Source organism: Oncorhynchus keta, chromosome 7, assembly GCF_023373465.1.
Source record: "Oncorhynchus keta strain PuntledgeMale-10-30-2019 chromosome 7, Oket_V2, whole genome shotgun sequence".
In the NCBI taxonomy this organism is placed as follows: Eukaryota; Metazoa; Chordata; class Actinopteri; order Salmoniformes; family Salmonidae; genus Oncorhynchus; species Oncorhynchus keta.
In genome coordinates, this window is record NC_068427.1 from 11,928,128 (window position 1) to 11,950,085 (window position 21,958).

At 44.4% G+C, this 21,958-nt stretch overlaps 1 protein-coding gene across 17 annotated transcripts in view; it reads right to left on the reverse strand.

Moving 5' to 3' along the window:
* Positions 1–400: 400 nt before the first annotated feature.
* The window catches only part of LOC118385994 (bromodomain adjacent to zinc finger domain protein 2B-like), an 86,764-nt gene continuing 65,206 nt past the window's right edge, over positions 401–21,958 (reverse strand). For 5 of the 17 annotated variants that reach the window (XM_035773299.2, XM_035773303.2, XM_052521984.1 and 2 more), the window contains 28 exons: positions 19,911–19,971; positions 18,408–18,516; positions 17,982–18,083; positions 17,246–17,459; positions 17,058–17,150; positions 16,866–16,927; positions 16,506–16,571; positions 15,439–15,504; positions 14,926–14,970; positions 14,629–14,655; positions 13,465–13,530; positions 13,050–13,190; positions 11,845–12,099; positions 11,005–11,240; positions 10,367–10,441; positions 9,865–10,102; positions 9,587–9,649; positions 9,334–9,478; positions 8,410–9,116; positions 7,871–8,159; positions 7,437–7,592; positions 5,695–5,855; positions 5,188–5,507; positions 4,569–4,704; positions 3,324–3,470; positions 2,670–2,992; positions 2,253–2,396; positions 401–2,050 (listed from right to left, as the gene is read on the reverse strand). In XM_035773299.2, coding sequence (XP_035629192.2) covers positions 1,894–2,050; positions 2,253–2,396; positions 2,670–2,992; positions 3,324–3,470; positions 4,569–4,704; positions 5,188–5,507; positions 5,695–5,855; positions 7,437–7,592; positions 7,871–8,159; positions 8,410–9,116; positions 9,334–9,478; positions 9,587–9,649; positions 9,865–10,102; positions 10,367–10,441; positions 11,005–11,240; positions 11,845–12,099; positions 13,050–13,190; positions 13,465–13,530; positions 14,629–14,655; positions 14,926–14,970; positions 15,439–15,504; positions 16,506–16,571; positions 16,866–16,927; positions 17,058–17,150; positions 17,246–17,459; positions 17,982–18,083; positions 18,408–18,516; positions 19,911–19,971 — 4,604 coding nt within the window. In that variant the 3' untranslated portion in view covers positions 401–1,893. The remainder of the gene's footprint in view (positions 2,051–2,252; positions 2,397–2,669; positions 2,993–3,323; positions 3,471–4,568; positions 4,705–5,187; positions 5,508–5,694; positions 5,856–7,436; positions 7,593–7,870; positions 8,160–8,409; positions 9,117–9,333; positions 9,479–9,586; positions 9,650–9,864; positions 10,103–10,366; positions 10,442–11,004; positions 11,241–11,844; positions 12,100–13,049; positions 13,191–13,464; positions 13,531–14,628; positions 14,656–14,925; positions 14,971–15,438; positions 15,505–16,505; positions 16,572–16,865; positions 16,928–17,057; positions 17,151–17,245; positions 17,460–17,981; positions 18,084–18,407; positions 18,517–19,910; positions 19,972–21,958) is intronic. The other 12 variants (XM_035773301.2, XM_035773300.2, XM_035773308.2 and 9 more) reach the window with 12 other exon arrangements.

Here is a 21,958-nt window from a genome sequence, read left to right on the forward strand (position 1 = left end):
GTTGCTTACCTTACCTTAATCCACATCCAAATGCTGCTAGAACCAGGTGGAGCTTACCTTTTGTACAACAAGAAACGCCATAGCTGATCGCATAACACTCATGGTGACACTGGGAGTTGTTAGGTTAATGTGCAGTAGTAGTTCACCTAGGTAGGTGATGTCCCATTATTCCCTGACATGTTTCTCAGATATGATAGAGACTAACCTCCCGCCACCCTCCAGACAAACATAGTAGTCCAATGACATTCAAATGACCTTGTCAAGTTGTAGGCCTAGAATATAGCATATGGCAGGACATCTGGGCTTTGTAATGTGAAAACAAATACAGGACAAAGCCCAGATGTCCTGCCAACAGAAATGTTTGCAGTTTAGAAAACAAAATATGAAGTAAAGCAATATACAGAGTTGAAAAAGATCATTTTTATTAGATCCGTGCCACACACACTAGTGAAAAATAATGCTCCTACAAAAAAATTCTACTTTTCCTCACAATATTCATAAATAAAATAACTTCAAGTACTCTGACTCAGGTACAAAACACTGCTCAAGATGCCACCAGTAGGCAAAACAGTGGTTATTACCAGGGTTGGGATCAATTCCATTTCAAGTCCAGTCAATTTAGAAAGGAACCCTAATTCTAATTCCAAATTTTCCTCATTGAAGATAATTGGGATTTCAGTGTACTTCCTGATATTGAATGGAATTTAAAAATGGAATTTAACCAGGAATACCCTGGTTATTAAAAAAATGTTCCAGTGTCCTTGGGTCTGTGGCAAGGCACGGCAAATAGAGAGAAATGCTTTAATGAAAGGTACTGTGCATCGCGATGCATTCTATACTGATGATAGGATGATGTCAGAAATCGAGGCCCACGAGGGTTGACAGACATTTCATATACTGGTGCACGCACACACACGCACACACACACACGCACGCACACACACACACACACACACACGCACACACACACACACACACACACACACAAAGGGATACAAAACCAAAGGATTTAAATAATATCCTCCACAAACTTTTGAGAGGGCAGGCACTACCAAGATTGAGGAGACCACAGTGTTTGCAGAGGATATACGGTACAGGCAATATACATGTATTTATCACTTTTAAGACTGAAATTAAACACTACAATCATTCTAAGGCATAAACAATATCAGGTGTCTTGTAACAGTACTGTATGTACACATCATACATTGACCATCAAGACTTAATATTAACATTAATGAACAGTATATACACAGATGTGCCATTGTTGCCTCACTGTCTAGGTTATGTTAGCGATGCAAACATACATTGAAACGCAGCATTACAGTATTACCGTCATGAATCTTGTGGCGCCCTGGAGGCACAGAGCAGTGTAAACAATTCATTTTATTTTTTTTCTTGGCTTTTGTTTTATGTTCGCAAAACATTCCGTAAGATTTTTTGTTGTTTTAAAGCAGTTTTTTCCTTTTCTTAGAAAATGAAAACCATTTCCACTGATAAATAATTGGCTAAATTAAATACATTCACTGTAAAATAATATGTACAGTTAGTTGGAAAGCTTTTGTTCCCAGTTACAGCTCTGTTGGTGGTGGATTCTTCTAGGAAATGGTATTGCACTTTAAAAACACCCACCCATTTTGTCTGAAACTCTTTGGGTGCATTTCCTTGCTCTTACACAACTAGTATTGTACAACTAGTATTGTACATCAGTGAAGTCAATACGTAGCATTACAATTGTAAATGAATGAAGATTCCCTGGTTGCTGACAGAGAGACTTGAACCTTAGGTCTTGAAGACAGTCTTCAGATCAATACTGTCACTCCTGCTTGTGAGTGTAAAGTGGTTACCGCTGGTCCCATACAGTATAGTGAGGATAAAGTAGTACAAACTAGCCTAGTTGGTTTGTTTTAACAGCTCAGTCCATCTCTTCTGAAAAAAACTCCTCATGTTGTGTCCTGCTCGCCCAATGTCCGAATTATCTTCGTTGAACTTTTCACAGTTATCAAAAACCAAGTTGACGTCGATGATAAACGTCTCGAGGTTCAAGTACCTGTAAATTGAGACGCATGGCATTTCAAATTACGACATTTCTGAGATACAATCCCGCAGGGGAAAACAATGTGAACAAAAGCATGAAAAGGAAAGGAATAATCTTTGCAAATGGCCTAATGTTTACGTATCATACAGGTATCAGATTTAAATGAGACACATTGTATGCAAATTGTTTTTCATGCTAATGGTACGGTACATACTGGCTGTTAACGAGTTTCTCTCGGATAGTGGAGAAGTCCATGGGTTTCCTGATGACTTTCTTGTAGCCGGGGACAGATTTGGGGTTGACAGGGTTCAGGAAGGGCCAGGCATCCTGGTGAACCTCCAGCTCAGCCAGTAGCACCCTGTGGAGTCAACCAAGAGATGACCCTCACATAAACTACAGTATGCATGGGGATGCATCAGACACTGCAGCAGCTAGTGCATGTTAGCGTGAGTGCCAGTCTGTTTGTGCCATCATGCCAACTCCCTGTCACCCGTTGTCATGTTTCGCTTGACAATGACGGCAATTGAGTCGGCAAGAGAACAAACAGATGTGGGACCAGCGTAAGTGTCGCCCGTGTCACTTCCGGGGTATATAGTATTATAATAAGGCTGAACCCCCAGTCATAATGTACCTGCACAAGTTCAGATCCTTATCGTCGTCTCTGGCCGACATGGCCGTCTTAGCCTTCTTCCCACAGACAGGACTAGTACTGTCCTGCTTGGACTGGTTTGTGGCTGGGCTCTCCTCTCCTAGGCTCTTCCTCTTTTTGGGCTCTTTGCTCCATTTCTTTGGAGTGCTGCTGCTGGTGCTGGCAGCATCGTCCTCGGAGACCTCTGCGCTGGCTACAGACGATAGCTTCCTGCTCCGTTTTACCTCGGTGCTTCTCTTCCCTCCTCCGGCTGCTCCCGCTCGGCTCTGCTGCTTCTTCTTCTTCTCGGGGGATCGACCGCTCGCCTGAATGACACAAAATATGCTGAGTGGAGGCGTCTTGCATTCCCCGAGGATCACACTTCTCGCTATGAATTGAATGAATCGGACTTTTGGATTTTGGTGTATTTATTCCCATTTCGTTTCGGAGTTTTGGGGAGTAGGATAAACCCTTGCAATAAGACGTCGCATTTTGAAGGGGGCACCTCGTTTTGAAGTACTTAAACGCCTACGGTAAGTTTTGTTACACTAGAAGCCTGAGGTTGGATAAATTCCTACATTAAGGAGCACCTGTATTTTCTCCGTTCTGTGAATAATAAGTAGGGCTACCTGCAACTGAAGGCTAAAGTTACTGTACCTTCGATATGCAAGCAGGACAAAACCAGTCACCGTCAGGTATTGTGGTGATCTTGGGTTTATGGCAGTACGTGTGGCAGCCTTTGTCACAGCCATCACAGAGTAAGAGCAGTTCCTCATTATCCCCCTTTCGACACAACTGGCAGTACTGCAGAGTAACACACCAGCATGCACTGTCAAACCGGGTGCTCTCTGAGGAAATGCTTCACATTTAGGGCAACATTTCCCCCTCGCAAAAAAACAAACTGTCCTATGAACTAACACATTCTAAATAACACCAGGATTTCCTTAAAATAAAAGACATGTCAAGTTTGACAGGAATAAAAGGACAGGCTGCTGGTAGTACAGAACGCTGTTACTGTAAACAGAGCTGTTGCAGTGTGTGTGGCATGCCTCTTATGTATCACACTGTAACTATACTGAAAATAAATATGAACGCAACATGTGAAGTGTTGGTACCATGTTTCATGAGCTGAAATAAAAGATCCCAGAAATGTTCCCATAACCTCAAAAAGTATATTTCTCTAAACTTTTGTGCACAAATTTGTTAACATCCGTGTTAGTGAGCATTTGAGCCTGTCAAGAAGCTGATAAAACAGCATGAACATTACCCAGATGCACCTTGTGCTGGGGACAATAAAAGGCAACTAAAATGTGCAGTTGTGTCACACATCACAATGCCACAGATATTTCAAGTTGAGGGAGCATGCAATTGACATGTTGACTGCAGGATTGTCCACCAGAGCTGTTTCCAGAGATTCAATGTTAATTTCTCTACCATAAGCTGCCTCCAACATCGTTTTAGAGAATTTAATTTGGAGGGGGGTCTGAGGTTTGTAATAAAGGTAATAAGGTCTGTAATAAAGCCCTTTGCTGCGAAAAACAAATTATATTTGGCTGGGCCTGGCTCCCCAGTGGGTGGGCCAATGCCCTCCCAGGCGCACCCATGGCTGTGCCCCTGCACAGTCAGTTGAAATCCATAGATTAGGGCCCAATTAATGTATTTGAAATGACCGATTTCCTTATATGAACTGTAACTCAGCAAAATCTTTGAAATTGCTGCATGTTGCGGTTATATTTATGTTCAGTATAAATCTCTGGTTAAACTTAAGTTCCTCCTGACAAAAAGTTTAAGAAAAATCTGATTATAATTTAATTTACAGTGCAGGTGCCTTTGCGAGAGGAAAATGTAGCTCAAAGCCTTTTAGAGAAGCTCTCGGAGACATTAACAGACAGACAGTCGTACCACTTTCATGATGGATCTCTCCCATGCGATGGACTTCTGGAGCTGCTGGACACAGAGAGCCAGCTGGGCAGCGCTGCGGACCTCGCCCACGGCCTTGCGCCACACCTTCATGCCCGGGGCCAGCCCTTCTTCCCCCCTGAGACAGGAAAAGGCACCATGGTCAAAGAACCAGCCACTCACATCATCACATAGAACAGTCAATGACAAGAATCAAGCTCACCAACCAACAGCAGTGCACAGAAAGCCAGACGAGTGCAAGAGTGTTTGGTTAGAGCAGCCAGTTTTAAGAGATACTGTACAAGACTCCACCTGGTGACTGACATGCCTCATAGTTCCATTCAGGAAGTCTGTGTGCAAACTGCCGTAGTGAGACAATGAGCTAACATAGAACCATGATTACCAGTGTTATGCACCATGCAGAGCCACAGTACAGGCTTCCAAAGAGACGGGTACAACCACTTATGAGACATCACAAAGGAACCAAAACCACGACGCACACAGTAGCAACGAGAGAAGAGGAAGAAACAGGCACCAAAGACACCGAAAATAACTAAATAGGCTCCAGTGAAGCAGAGGGAAACACAAAGTAGTGTTCAAAATGGAATCTGGATGGACCTACCCTTCACCATCAACATTATGGGATGGTGCGGGAGCAGGGACAGTGACCGTACCCAGCACATTATCCAGTTTGACCTGAACGGTGGTACTTAAGGGGCTCTTCAGGTACCTTCGCTCGATGTTCCTCTCCAGCTCGGCCAGACGTGTTACGGCTATATCTAGCGGGTTGTTGACGTGCCGCACTAGGCTGTTGTTGCCACTGGCCCTCTCCTTGTCCCCTGCAGGCCGCTCCTCCCCGGCTGGAAGCAGCTTAGCGATGGGCTTGTGTTCATGGTAGACCAGGTCCCCTCGCTCTGACTGGGGCTCCGCATACATCCAACTCTGGGAGGAGATGACAAAAACGACAGTGGTGAAATCAAAATCTTTCGTTTGCGTTGAATGTGGAATACAGTATATTCAGCATCGTCTTTCTTCATTGCCGACTGGCTCCTTCTCCACTACGTACCGCCAGGCTCCAGTATAGATACAGTGCTATAGATGGATACGGAGTAGAAGAGCATTACTCTACCTTGACCTGGAGGCTGGCCGAGGTGACCTTCCTCTCCAGCTCCTCCACCTGCTGCAGCACAGCGATGTCCATCTCCATGGCCTGCTCCTCCACACACCAGCTCTCCACAGTCTCCTCGCTCACCCCGTTCTCCTCCAGCTCAGACTCATCAATCACCACCACTGGAGAGAGGGAGGAATCAACTCACATTTCCCCCCCCACTAAAACTAATTTTACTACAATTATTATTGTATCTGTGTATGTCCTGTGAAGATTGGGAAGGATATTTTCTAACATAGGGAGACAGTGTTTCTCATTGTATGTGCCCAGCTCTGTAGCAGAACTAACAGCTAGAACTTAATGCGTGCAGACGATCTTCAGTTTAGAACAGGGATGGGGAACGTTTATGGGGGTGGGGGCCACAAAATCTGAACTCCTTATGAGGGGCCATAGTGTGTCCTCCCATCCATACGCACACATGCAGTCAGTCGACCCTAGTGTTTTGGGGGCCCTAAGTGACATTCTGCGGCCCCCCCTCTTAAGAAATAAATGTTTTACAATACATTTCCTGCAATTCTACACATTTTGCCATGGGGTGTAGAGAAAATGTTGCAGTTTTAAAGCACTTTTGCTGCAGTTCGACACATTTTACCATGTGCGGAGAGAAGATATTTATTCTTATTTACAACCACATTTCGAAATTGCACCTTGTGTATTCTATTACTCTAACAGTAACTTGAGGGGGTCGCGGGCCATGGCCCGCCAGTTGCCCATCCCTGGTCAGAACATAATTGGCATCAAAGCTACACAATGAATATTCAAAGCTGTCCCGACAGCATCATTCAACCACGCCAACGTGGTGTAAATGATGGTAACCCAAAGGACTGGTGGTAAAGACCATGTTAACACTGACTGACATGATGCATCTAAACAATCCACTCTCTCCCTGCAGTGGGTTGACATTTCCGTGTAACAAGGGGACATTAAGCAGAGGTCATGTTGCCTACCACATCAGTAAAGGTCAGATTTAAAAAGTCACAAGATATATTGGATGTCTATGGATGCGTCTGTAGTGGCACCCTATTTCCTATATAGTGCACTACTTTTGACCAGAGCCATATGGGCCCAGTTAATTAGGGACACCACACCGTTCACGATAATTGTTTGCTCCTACAGACAGTGTGGCCGTGGCTTTCTATATAAAGCAGATAGGCATAGAGGCATTCAGTTACCGTTCGATTGAACATTAGAATGGGCAAACAGAGTGACCCAAGCGACTGAGCGTGGTATGATTGTCGGTGCGGATGAGCTATTGCAGCAGACGACCACACCGGGTTCCACTCCTATCAGCTAAAAACGGGCCCGCAATCACCCACACTGGACAATTGAGGAGTGGAAAAACATTGTCTGGTCCGACGAATCCCGGTTCCTGTTGCGTCATGCTGATGGCAGAGTCAGGATTTGGCGTAAGCAGCTTGAGTCCATGGCCCCATCCTACCTGGTGTCAACGGTACAGGGTGGTGGCGGTGGTGTAATGGTGTGGGGAATGTTTTCCTTGCATACGTTACGTCCCTTGATACCAATTGAGCAATGTTTCCATGCCCCAAAGAATTCAGGCTTTTATGGAGGCAGAGGGGTCCGACCCGGTACCATATAAACTGGCCACTATAGGGAATAGAGTTCTATTTCGGACGCAAACAATGTCTTTATTCTATTTTATCGAGCTTGCCGAGGAGATCTAGAGAACAAGGGGATCCACTCACCATCTCTGTTCTTGGCGCAGGCCTGGGCAATGTACTCCATATGTTTCTGGATCTGTTTCTGCAGGGCTTTCTCTCTGATACCTCTACTGTGCAAGGCCTTGACCAGGCTCCTCAACTCCTCCATGTCTGCCACTCTCCACCAGCCTGACAGCATCTCTACATGAACACACCACCATGTCAGTAAAGGACAAACCAGAACGTGCTGACTAACATATAGAACAGCCACCCGCTGCTTTTATCGGCCATCATTTTCGGTTTATTTCCAGGCAATTTCTTTTCAATAAAAAGAGAGATAGCTATATACACACACACACACGTAATAAAATGTAGAAATTCATGGCAGCCACTTCAAATACTCCTCAGCGCTTGAATGTGTTGTGTCATTCTAGTCTCCCCATCTTTCCTAGCAGCAGTGGGAAGTGTGCCATGCTTACCCTCTGGGATGGGCAGTGGGTCGGGGTAGTCTTGGGTCTTGGCCACCTCCACCACAGCGGGCGGGGCAGAGAGGGGCTTGTCTCCGGCAGGGACTGGCGACTTACTCTTGCTGCTGGAGAGGCTGGATGCTGCCAGGAAGGGGTTGCCATTACCTTCCACATGGTGGTAGGCAGCGCTCAACATGGAGGGTGGAAGAGGACTGGCAGAGAAGGGCAGGGTGGTGCTCATCATGCCACCGGGCCAGCCACAGAATGGCAGACCCATCATATGGACCCCCGACTTCACCTGCTGGGAGGACGGAGGAGGTCATGAAGAAGAATACTCACACAGTGGTGAGCAAGAATGTTATGCAGCAGACCTTAGTTCCCTGACAACTAGCACAAATGCGGTCTATAAACCTATAATAAAGAATCGTAGACTCAGACTGAATTGGCAAAACGTCAAAAGACGACCTGACAGTAGCAATATGTCTTGGTCGTATTCCACACCATGTTAACATCAATCCTAGATGATCAGTGATGAGATAACATGCACCTACCTGGAGAGCTGATAAAGAGAAGTTATTGATCCCGGTGGTGGAGTTGCTGGGGCTGGCTGAGGTGGTGGCTGGGGGATTAGGGGACAGGGAGGAGGGGGATTTGGGCCTGGTGATGGAGGAGGACTGGGGGGAGAAGGCCGGAGGGGTGGTGGTGGAGGACTCGTCACAGGGGGAGCGGGGCAGCAGGCTGAACCAGTGGCCACTCTTCTCCGTCAGCACCCTTAACAGCTGGTCGTTGGGCTGGAGCTGCTGCTGCTGTAGGGAGCTGGAGGACATCTTCCCTGGGCTGCTGTTGCCGCTGAGGTAGGGCGGGCTGAAGAGAGCTGTGGAAGGCTCCGCTTTCACCTCCAGACACAGCGGAGGGGGAGCTGCACAGGGGCTGCTGGGTAGTATAGTCTGAGTGGTGGGGTGGATAGGGGAGGACACAGCAGTGGGGACTTTGACGGGACGACAGCTCTGACTGTGGTTGTCCGAATCCGGGGACATCTTGGCCACCTCCAGGAGTTTGCTGAGTTTGGAAAAGGAGCCGGGCTTCTGGAGGAAGATGTTGAGGGAGTGTTTGTCTGGCGAGGCCATGTCCCCGTCAGTGCTCCCCTCTAGGCTGGATGCCCCTGGCCTCCCCTCCACCTCTGGCCTCCTTTCCACCTCCTCCTCCATGTGGACCAGCTCTGTGCTCCTCAGTCTCTCCCTATCAAGCTCCTCTGCTCCTGGTAAAGACACTCCTATCAATATCCACAGCATCACAGTAAACCAGATCCCTACATGGTGCATTTACATGGTCATGTGCTTCCTGACTAGACTTAAGCAATCTGAAGGCAGGTCACAGGAAAAAGAAGCTCAACTGTGTTAGCCTGAACAATAATGTCGCAACCGTGAGAAAACAAGCGCGGTGCCCATATCTTATGTCAGTGTTTTGAGTGTTACCTTTGCCAGTCTCCATGCCCTCCACAAAGATGCCCCCGCACTGTGGCAGCACCCAGTACCGGCGCTTGTAGCGGTCCTGGCCGAACATCATGGAGCGCAACGAGTGGGACGACTCAAACAGCTTCCTTCTGATCTGACTCTGTTGCTAGAGAGAGAAAGCACAAAGTCTATCAAAACGCCTGTTCTGCCCGGAAACTGACCCTCGTAAAAATAAAAATCCGTCTGATCCCATTGGTTATCAAAATCCCTTTACCTTGGTTAATTTGTCGATCTGTTTCTCCAGCTCCTCTACACTGGCTGTCTGGTCCCCGTCATCCTGGATGATAAGATCACATTCAATCGACTCCAGAGGAGAGGCTGACATTTACAACACACAAACAGTGACTTACACTGTGTCCCAAATGGCACCCTATTGCCTAACGTAGTGCACGACTATTAACCGGGGCCCATGGGGAATAGGTTGCAATTTCGGACACAGCCATTGTCATTTGGGTCAGCGGATAGGTCCTGTGGAAAGGTGACGGAACCAACCTCCTCCTCGCAGGTTTCCACTTTCTTCCCTTTCTTCCCCCTCTCCTCCTCATCGTCGTCGTCGTCATCTTCATCCCCCTGGTCCTCACTATCCTCGTCATCATCCTCGTCCTCCTCGCTGTCCCCTCCTTTCCTCTTGCGCTTGCGCCCGGGGTTGGGTGTACCCAGGGACTGTGTCTCCTCTCCTCCCACACCGCTGTCCCTCTTCCCCGTCTTCTTGGCATGGATGGTCCTCAGCCTGGAACAAGACAACGAGCAGGAGGGTGTGTGAGCCAAATGTTTTCCTAAGCTACTATATTTAAAAAATGTGAAAAGCTTAAAGGACGGGACACATTCAAATCAACATCTATTGAAAATGTTGTCATTATACACTTTATTTAAAAAAATATTATATTTCAATTGTTTTTACTCTTCACTGTATCCCATTAGTTAATACAGGTCCATTATTGCATGTAAACACGGTCCTCTGTTGAGTGCTCCTTCAGATGACGCGGGTACTCACTTGCGAAGCGTGCCCTCGATGACCCACTTGTCCCTTCTCAGGTTGGTCATGTGATCGATGTTCTTGTCGATCTCGCTGTGAAGAAGCACCGATTTCAGTCAAGGTCAGCCATGATTAAAATCAGGCTAATATTAAATAACTTTCGAAAGTGAGGAGAAGTGAGGTAAGGCTTTGGTTGCAGTTTTACTTGAGCAACAGGGCTGTATTTCAAAGCATTGCAACTTCTGTCACATGCGTTTAACTCCGATACAGGCAGTCACTTGAAAAGGGTTTCAGGTTTGACGCAACACAATGAAACGCTCCATGACAACACAGCTCTTTCTTTTGATATTGGTAGTAGAACATTAAAAATGCAAGTCCCAATGAATAAAGCAGGACTGACTACATGCAGCAATACCAGCAAAACTTAAAATTAAAAAGACAGAGCAAAACATGCATCAATCCGTTTAATAAATCTGTGCTCTGAATAACAATCATTTTCATATGGAGCTTGAACAACAAAATCAATAAATGAGTTCAAGCCTAAAGGACTTCATTTAACTTGTCATTTCATCTTTTGTCGAAATAACAGAACTGATCAGTGTGGTGATCTAGATAGCAGGACAGACTGCTGTGACTAGCGTTCGGCGTACTCTCACCTGACCACACTCTTACTGCAGGACAGCTCGTTGACAAGCAAGGCCAGGACGGAGGCCTTCTGTGCGGGGGTGTGGGCTTGGAAGGCCTTGGTCTTCAGACTGACGGTAACCTCCTTCAGCTCGGTCTGCAGCTCGGTCTCGCCACAGTGAGCCTCCATGTAGATCTGTAGCGCCTCCGACACGTTGTCCTGGTTAATGCCCACGTTGGCCAGGTGGTCCCCCAGGGCTGTCTTGGTCTGGGGGGGGGGATTGACAGGTTTAGGATAGATATGTAGATATCAGAGAGAGGGATACTGCAGAGATGGTGAGCGGCGGATCGAACCGCTGTACTACCACTACTAGACCAGCCCCTGGCACAGTTAGAGGGTACTACATGCTTCTCTTTTCAGGGATCCATTTTCCCTAAATGTCGACCGAGGCTCTATAATAGGCGACAGTCAGCTGGGTTCCTTGAAGAAATCATGGCAAGCCACATAAAAGCGTGACTAAGCCCTGTAGATTAGCAGAGAGAGAAATTGCTTTGGGAATGAATTCTACATTTGGGGGTTCTAACTGTGGAAGCTGTATTAAGAGCTACAAAAACAGATAAGCCCCTTCATTTAGCCTCACAGAGCCAGAGATATTGATAATGCCCCACTTGTGTGTTCTGATTAGAGTAGGGCTTCTCGTCTTTAGTTCTGCAGTGTTGTGAGCCCTCTGAGCTGTGGTTACTGAATACAGCACCGCGTATGAAGACAGAATTTAATATACTGTACAGCTGCTGCGTGGATGTGCCTTTCAGTGTGTCTGAATGTGCGATAAGAATGCGTGTGTATGTGTCTATGCTGTGATTGCTCTCACCCGGTGTCCTGGGGGCAGTCCTGGGTCACACACCACAGCAGAGAGCATGCGTACCAGCAGGTCCTGGACCTGTCCCATGCTGTCTCCCAGGTTGAGCAGGCCCTCCTGCAGCACACTCAGGTTGGGAACATGGGTGTTCACATCAAAGCCCAGCACCTTCCCAAAGCTCCGCAGGAACTGCATCACCATCAGGCAGTCAGAGAAGCTGCTTCCCGGTAGAAACAGGCCGGGAATACGGGATAACTCCGGGAGGAGCTGGGAAAATATTAAAATGACACATACATCTAACTACAGTAGTGTGAATGAAGTCCACCGGTTGTCATTTCAAAATGTCAAAAGTAGTGAAGAGTGCCATTTTACAGAAAATTCTTGAGACAAAACCAACTCTGTGACCTTGTGGTTAGAGGGATATTGGAGTTCAATCCCTGGCCAAGTCATACCAAAGACTGTAAAAATGGGACCTGATGCGTCTCAGCATTAAGGAGATTGGGGGGGGTAAAGGCCCTGTGATGGACTAGTAATCCTGTCCAGGGGGATGTATTTGTACATCAAGCTGCATCACGCTACAGAAACAGGAGATCATCTCCTGCTCTAGGAGACATTCTGGCTCACACAAGCGAAAGCTTATTCAAGGCTACTGACTAAAGAAAAAAAAGGGGGAGCGTTCAATGCTGCAAATTGCGCTCGACTTGTATGGCGTGAGGTTTAGTGAGAGCCCTATGGAGAGAGAGTGTGTTGACGTGATGTGTGATATACAGTAGAGTAGAAAGTGGATCCTCCTGGAGCTGGTTATCCAGGGGGTTTCAGTGCTCTGTCTGTCTGGTGGAAATCCGGAGGCAGCGCCACCACTCCGAAATCCTCTAGTCAGTGTCATGACACTAGCAGCCACTTGATGGCAGTATTCTAACCTGTCACCTTCGTGTAATCCAATATGGATTATCCTGTAAAGTCATCAGTAAAATGAGGCTTGTAGCAGAGACATAGCCAGAGGCAAAGCCATGCATACATGTATTTTATGCTTTAAAAGCACTGGTGTAATCCATAAGGAGATCATCATACGTAATGAAATAACAGACAAATGTGTGATTAAATGTGGGCAACATGAGCAATTTCTGGGTATGATATCAAAGTCTTAATACAAATTCGCCCTCCTGATCTCCCTTTCAACTGGGGAACTAAATGGTGATCGCCTGTGTAGTGAATACCTTGTGATCTGCTAAGCACATGTCTTCATTTGGCTTCTTCAGCTCCTTGGCAATTTCCAGTTCCAGTCTTCTAAGCTCCAATTTCCGCTCCTTGTTTAACCGTTTCTCATCCTTCTTCTCCTGCTTTAAGCGCTCCCGCTCCTAAAGGTCCAAATTACAGACCAAGTTAACAGTGCATGCTATTGGCACCGTTGCAGACAATCGTGTTAGGGATTATGCCGTTACAATTCAGCCCAACACTAGGCCTCCCTTGCTTTATAAATTGCCACACTTTCATAGCAGATTTCTTGGGGCCCGATTCTCGCTTTTATTCACACGCCATATAGTTCAAAAGACGAGTTGAAGGAGGAAATGTGGAGAGGAGGCCGTGCTGTAACAACTAGACGGAGAAGTGGTCGAGTTGGGAATCACGCACCTCTGCTTTCTTACGGGCGTCCATGGTCTTCATCAGCATCATGTGCTGCCTCCGCCTCTCCCTCTCCTGACAGAACACACACACACACACACACACACACACTTCATATAGACATCAAACACAACAGCTTACCATGATGATATGTAGGACACACAGACAACAGTAGGACACACAGACAACAGATATAAGTACGGCCATTGTTGTGAACATTACAGCGGCGGTTTAGAGGGCAATAAAACGATAACCAAAAAGCTAAAGAAGGGTAAAGCAACGGGTATGAGGGCGGTATCAACAGAAAGCGTAAGCTTGAAGTTAAGAGTCGGCTTGAATGCGTTTGAGTATGCTGGCAATAAGGAAAGTGCTGGTAATTCTACCATCGCGTCTAAGAACCAAACAGGCAGCATTGTACTGTACTGTGTTATAAAGTTGCTATGGTTTGTCATTCTTTATTGACTGGTGAGAAGCTAAACAAAATACCTTCTTATGTCAGAATGCAATTAAGATAATGCCGAAAGCAAGTTACCTCTCACAAATACAGTCATGGATTCAATTGGAGATTGAGGCCTTGTAGTAAGGAATTTGTCTGAGGCACGTACTGAGGGCACTCCTGTTCAGTATGACATGGGTTTAAAGCAATGCTATATTGCCTCTCTTTAGCCTACTGTAACCTATGATAAGTAGGTTTGTGTGCAAAGGCAGAACTGAAATATCAAATATGGAACAACAAAACGATGAATGAAAATGGTTTCGTGAGGTTGGTGATTTAAACTGTGTCAACAAGCAGGAGAAAAAGCGACGATGGAGGGGTCTGTTTGGTCAGGTGTCAAAATGGAAAATTGTAACATACACTACATTGACTTTTACGACTATTTCAAGCATTTCCATTCACTGGAAAACAAAAACACTGGATGTCAAATCTTTAGGACAATGAGAGAGTGGGCATGGCTCCCCTTGATGTAAATCTGAAAGAATCAAGAAAGTCTTGACTATTTGCACAGATATCCGTTTTTTTGAGCCAACAGAGCAAGACATACGCTACGCACTTTGCTCCAAAGCCATGCAGAAGAATGCAGTATGACGGCAGCCGGGGCTACACTGTATGCATTGCTATGACAACCATATCACGATGCGGTGGTAGACGTACAAATATAAACATACCCATACCATATCTAGTCTATGCCTCTCCAACTCCTGGGAGAAAGAGTTGGCAAAGTATTACGAAACAGAAATCACAGGCTCATATAAACCAAGTTCATATAAGAAGCCCCCCAACCCAGGAAGAGTGACAAGCTAGGGTCATCAAAACTGAAATCTAAAAAAGCGATATGGAGAATTGAACAGTGAACTGTCAAGTAGTTATATGGAGAAAAAAATGACCCTTTTCTAAAAAAAAAGATTCCAGTAGAATTGAAAGTGGAAATGGGCTTTGGGCATCATGTGGTGCAGGAGAGCGATGCCTACCTGGTGCTTCAAAATGACTGCCTGCTGCCTTCTCATCTCCTTCTCCTTTAAAGGGGAAAAGATAAACAACATTGAAAATCCAAACATACCCCTCATTTCCATCATCAAAAAAAGAAAAGAAAAAGAAAGCAGCTGACAAACGGATGAGGTTTCTCTGATTTATTCGACAGGAAGTTCAAATCCCTCACTAATCTGATTGACAGACGGGCATAAAGAGCCCGGGCAGGTTGGATCTAATGTGAAATGGAAATGCCATAGCCATTTCTAGACACGCGCAGGAAGCAGAGACAGAATGCACTGTCCTTTATGACACTGATTAACATGGAAAAGGTCTGCTCTGGGTGTCAAGGAGATTTCCCTAAACCCGGAGAAGCAGTCCCTTGGAGGCAATGAGGTGCGAGGAGGAGATTGGGAATCGGGAGGAGAGAGGTTGTATGACTCTAGGCAAACAGTGGGAGGAGGAGTGGGCCACAAATTAATGGTTGATTCTTTTAACAGGACATCTAAACTAACCTTGTTTCGTTTCTCAGCCTCCATTATTTTGGCATTTGCCGCTTCTTCCGTCTTTTTCCTTTTAGTCTGTGCAAAACAGGTCTACAGGTCATGCAACAGAACAACCTCGGCAGCTTCAACACTTCGTGCAACAGCACATGTACTATACGTCGATAGGCAGTACATAAATACAGTAGGCAGACAGAAATACACAGATTAAATCCTTTTGAGCTCGTGTATGATTAGGCATAGCGCTTGTTACTACCAGAGCCTAATTGGGATTTCCTGTCGGGTAGAAGGGCTATAATGTTTCATTGTTTGATGAACTAAAATCAAGACAATTTTCACAAAAAAACAAACATGCAGGGATAGACACATAAAATCTAGATTGTTTTGGTTCTACTAACTACACTAACTAACACTATAAAGGCAGTGAGGTAACATAGATAGAAGTGCTCAATTCACAGCAGAAAGGGGATGGTATATTTCCCGTGTATCCTAAAATTCTTCCAGAAATTATATTTTACATTAATTTCTTATAATGAATAAAACTAGTCTTACTCACAGCATACACTTGCTGGCAATGTCAAGCATAAAATATTGTAATCATGTGCATTGAGATAATTAATTCCTCCCATTAACACTAAAAAGACAAACTTGTTTTAGTGCTTATAAAATACCAGCAGCAAGTCGGAATAAATTAAGCCAAATTTCACTATGTAATTACAAGCAGAGAGGAATCCTGTTAAGAGAGACTTGCCAACTGTGTCAACTGAAATTTGATTTAGTAAAGCTAAAATACTTTGGTGCTTCTATTAGCGCCGTGCATGGAAAATAGCTGTTTCTCCTCCTCGTGCTAAACTGTTAGCGACTATTGTCTTATAGATGCCATTTTGTGTTGAATCCCATCACGGTCTGAGGAGATTTTATTATTCAATAGCACTTTGTGAAAATCCAATTAAGCATGTAATAGGAGACATAACTGGAAAAAGTGCAGCCACATAATTTAGCAAAAGCCATTGGTTGATTTAGAAAACTCCTGCCAACAGCAAAAAGGAATTTTTCTGTAAAAACCGATTTGGACCAACCTCTAGAATCTGCTGCGCTCGGAGCTCCTTCTCCATTTGAATTTGCTGAATGCGCTTGATCTTCTCCTGGTTAAAAGATGGGGAGATCAAATGAATTAAATCTATAGTCATGCATGTTAGAACAGGGGGGCTGTATAAGTCGTTTTATGGAGATTAAGACAGTATAGCATCTTGAAGGTTAGCATCTTCCCTTTAAAGAAGATTTCAAAGTATTTAACTCTGCTTGGGATCTTTTCACCCTGGAAGAAAACACTCCTGAATGTCATGCGTGTTTGAAGCCTTCCGATCAAAAACACCTTGTGAACAGATACATCCGAAAATGTAGCTTTTGTAAATTACATGACAATGGCAAATCCCTACCTGCTGCTTTAAAATCTTCACTTGCTCCTTCTGTTTCCGCTTCTCCTCAGCAGCCATGATGGCTGAGAGAGCGAGAAAACAGAGATTAGGGTTGTACTGTGTGGGTTATAGTGTACTTGCTGTGTTATGGTAGAGAACAGGATAGCTTTGTCACAAGAGCAGCTTTCACAGAACAACACTAGTGTACTGTACCTTGTTGTTTCCTGGCTTCCTTGGCTGCTCGTGCCATGGCCTGCTGTTCAAGTTTCCTCATCATCTTGATCTGGGCTGCCTGCCGAGCCATCTCTGCAACAAAATTAGATATTTTTAGCATTCATAGTCCTATAGGTTACAGAAGCTTTACAGAAACCTCTTGTGATTTTTGCAAGAACTGAACCCACCTTGAGCTTCCAGTTTGCGTAGAACTTTGGCGTCAGTAGCGCCTGAGATGTCGGCCTTGCCGACGTTGGGGCGTCGGCCCTTTCTGCGCCTGGACCGGGGGCTCTCATCACCCGTCCTCTGGTGCTCAGGATTGGGGGGACGCCCGCGCCTCCCCTCCATGGCCAGGATCCGAGGAATCACCTCCTCCTCAGTCAACAAGCTCCACTGCAAACCCTTCGGCAGGAGAGGAGACAGAGGAGAGAGGAGACAGAGGGGAGAGAGAGGAGAGGGGGACAGCCAGTTAGAACCTTCAATACGACAATACTATATACATATATATACACACACATATATACACATATATACATATACACATATATACACACACACTTCTTCCCCTTGCCTAAACAAACCATTTTCAAGCTTCAATTCATACATCAAGTCATACATCGTGGAGTTCTTCTTCTTACTCAGTTGTTGTTACATGTGCCCCATCTTGCAAACTTGACTGCTGACAAGCAAAACATTTGGGGATTGTATTAACAGTGGACTAAATGAACAGAATACTAAAAGATAGTGTCTGAGTGGACTATTCCTTTATCTAGCTATTACTTTGTGCACTTGGCCTTGATATGACAGAGCAATAGAACGTCCTGTGAATGTAACGTTGACACATGACATACAGTACTTTAGGCTACGGGTGACCCTGCTCTGTGGGTGGAGAGAAAACAGTCAATAGATAGATTAAACAGTCACCTGGGGTCCTTCTCTGGCTTCATAGAAGTCGCCAACCCTTATTTTTGCACTGAAGCTAAAATTATCGCGTGTGATGTCACTTATTCCATTTCTGGATAGATACTACAAAGAAGAACATAAATGAGGCCTTGGTGAGACAGACGATCAGTCTTAAGTTACAGCAACTTCAAATGGTTTTGGATGTAAATTATGTTTCCTGAACAAAATCTGGAGACAATGAAAAGTGTAAAAAAAAGAAAAAGAAAGTAAACTACTCAATAATGAATATATTATTAAATAACAAATTGTATTTAATAAAATTTATATTTGAAATACTTTAAATTGTATTTGATATGTATTAAATGATACACCTATAAGGATGGATAGAAGAGAGAAAAGACCGGTATAGTAGAGAGGAAGTTCGTGACCTGTGAGGGAAGGTCTTACCTTCATGACATCAGGGTACTGCCGGATCTTCTTCCCACACGGGGCGTAGTACGCCACATCTCCCTGCAGACGGCCTGTCTCATTATGTATACGTGTCTCTCTCTGCCACCTAACATGGAGGGAGGTTTCAGTAATCTATGCACCGGAACACACTCACATTCATTGGTTGGAGATGGCAATACAGTGCAGGACCCATAAATCATTGCAATCACGTACAACACCGTCAAGTTTTGTTAGGCAGTAAAAGACGAGACAAGTGCTGTATAAATTGTACTGTATTGTATCTTTGAAAGGTCCATGTATGGAAACTTGAACAGTTATTTGTTTTGTGCTACCACCTTTTACAGTATATTTTCATTTGACATAATCCTGTCAGCCAGAGTTGTGAGACTCTTTTCCTTGCTGCCAATCCTTAAGATACCTAGATGTTGTTGAGGTCAACTATCTAAACGAGCCCGCTTTACAGCTGTGCCCTCTGTACAGCATGGCTTGGCAGCCCCATGTGCCCTGTATGACTCCAAAGGTAATCAGACTCTACTGAATGGACATCTGCCAAGCAGAACACCACACTTCTCTCAGTGTGTCTGGTCAGATGCCATCTCCTAACAGAAAAGGCCTGGGGAACACGTCCCAAATGGCACCCTACTCCCTAGATAGTGCACAGTGGAGGCTGCTGAGGGGATACCATAATAATGGCTAGAACAGAACAAATGGAATGGCATCAAACCATGTGTTTGATGTATTTGATACCATTCCACTGATGCCGCTCCAGCCATTACCAAGAGCCTGTCCTCCCCAAAGTAAGGTGCCACCAACCTCCTGGGATAGGTCTCTGGTCAAAAGTAGTGGAATATGGGCCCTGGTCAAAAGTAGTGTACTATATAGGGAATAGGGTGCCATCTGGGATGCAGCCTGGGTCTTCTGTAGAGCAGGGGACTGTCACCTCTCTTTCCCCTCAGAACCAGCTGACGAGAAACATCCGTGGGAAATGAAAGGCACCCTGATCTGAGTGGGGCAGTGCAGGGTTTAGGAGGCGATGGTGGGGCAGTGCAGGGTTTAGGAGGCGATGGTGGGGCAGTGCAGGGTTTAGGAGGCGATGGTGGGGCAGTGCTGGAGCTGCTAACGTTTTGTGTCTGTATTGAGACTGGATGTAGTTAACCCACGACTATCCCTGAACCAGCTCCTCATTTCCTGGCAACTGCCTTACTATCAGGCCTTAGAGGGAGGGAGGATGTGGTGTGGTTTTCTATGCTCCCTCTAACCACCATCATGTTGACAATGTCTCATCACTGCTCTGGAAAAAGGAACCTCACTGATTGGGGATCCACTATGATTTGGCTTCTTTGAGCATTTATTTAAAACCATCCATGTTGTTCGAGGGACAGAGGAAATCAGTACACCATCATATCATACTAGGGTGGTGTCAAAACTAACTGTGCCACCTACTGTACAGTACATGGTACCAGTGACCATCAGAGTAGTGTGGATTGTGTTATAGCTTACCCAAACTGTAGAGGTGTCCGCAGCTCCCTCTCATCTGTCACTCTTCTTCTCTTCCCTGATCCTGGGAGAGAGAAAGGATTTATTAGAACGGACAGATCCACTGTGACCTGAGCAAATGCAGAAACCCTGTCGGGTTGCCAGAGGTGCCCTTACTCTAAAATAAGAAAACCCTGCGTCAATTCAGTTGCCCAGGGGGAAACAGTGTCTCGAAAACTCTACCCACCATACAAGGGGGACTTCAAGAACATTTCAGACTGTTTGGTTCGATTGAATAAAACAAAGAAACATTCCCCACGGAAAAGGCATAGGGTCCTTTTAACCACTGTTGCTTTTAAAAAATGGCACATCAATGCAGGATTACTAATAGCTTGTCAAATTGATCCCCTTATTGTATGGGACACTTAAATGTGCTTTTAGAGGCCATGCAATTCAGTACTCATCTTTGAAACAAAAGCAATTTAGGTCAAAAGAGTCCATATTAACAAAGGAAATGGAAAGTCTAACAGTACAGATAGATAGAAATAAACGGTACCATAGAGGATCAGAAAGACCAAGTATAATATATTATATAAAATAAAGCTAACTGGGTGGTATATGGGATATCTTTATTTTGATATTATTCATCCAAATCAGACAGTTTTTTTTACATGTGTGATACATTGGAGATAATATCAAGACAAGTCCTGGAAACAATAGAACACTATGAACAATCTAGGAAACCAGGCCTGGTATTCATAGCGGACTTTGAAAAGGCTTTTGATGAAGTACGACTGGAGTTTATATATAAATGCCTGGAATATTTCAGTTTTGGAATCTCTTAGAAAACTGGTCAAAGTTATGTATAGTAACCCTGGGTGTAAAATAGTAAAAATTGGCAACCTCAAGTTGGCAACCTCAACCTTTAAACTGTCAAGAGGAGTAAAACAAGGTAGTCCACTATCGGAATATCTATTTATTATGGCCATAGAAATGTTAGCTGTTAAAATCAGATCCAACAATAATATCAAGGGGTTAGAGATCCAGGGCTGAAAAACAAAGGTTTCATTGTATGCTGATGATTCATGTTCTTTTAAATCCATCATTTGGATCCCTCCACAGCCTCAGAGGATCTAGATACGTTTTCCTAACCTCTCTGGATTACAACCAAATGATGATAAGTGTACTTAATATATAATGTATTGGATCACTAAAAAAAGACAACTTTTACATTATCAATAAAATGGTCTGACAGTGATGTGGACATACTCGGTAGATATATCCCAAAAGAAAGAAATTATCTCACTCCAATAAATGTTCATAGAAATTGTCTAAAAGGGCCTATTAATATAATAAATATAAATTTGGAGTGCAGAAATTATTAAATATTGAAGCATTAGACCTCTCACTAAAGGCGTCAGGGCATACAAAAAGTAATATTTAAATCCGAACTGGTTCTCTAGAAGATTAGTAAGAAAGTCTCACCCCATGTTCAAGAATTTCATTTTTCACTGTATTCAGATTACAACCTCTCACTTTCAGATATTTTAAAGTGAAATCATCTCTAAAATGTCTCTATTTTTAAAAACAAGCCACAGAACATTGGTTGCAATTTCAGTTTAATCCACCAGAAGAGACAGAACAAATCATTCAACAAATATTGTGGTTAAACTCAATATACTAAATTATTAAAATAAAATAAAAACGATTAAAATGTCTGCTCCACCCAAATTTACAACCAACTAACTGCAGCATTACCGCAAAAATGGAAGAGGTAAGAGGGAGGGGGGAAAGGAAGGAACTTGTCTGTCAGCCCTGCGTTAAAGACCAACATTGGTTAAAGAAAATTGTGATAAAAAAAAGTATAACAGTTTCATTTGAGGACCAAAAAATTGACAGCTGTGCCATATAGATTACAAAATAGTTGGGAAGAGTTTTCAATGTACCAATTCCAACGGCACATGGTTTATGAACTGATACGCAAAACAATATTGGATTCAAAACAGATGTTTCTATTTAAATTAAGCAAAATTCTTGCAAACAATAGAACATAATATACAGTATATGGGGGA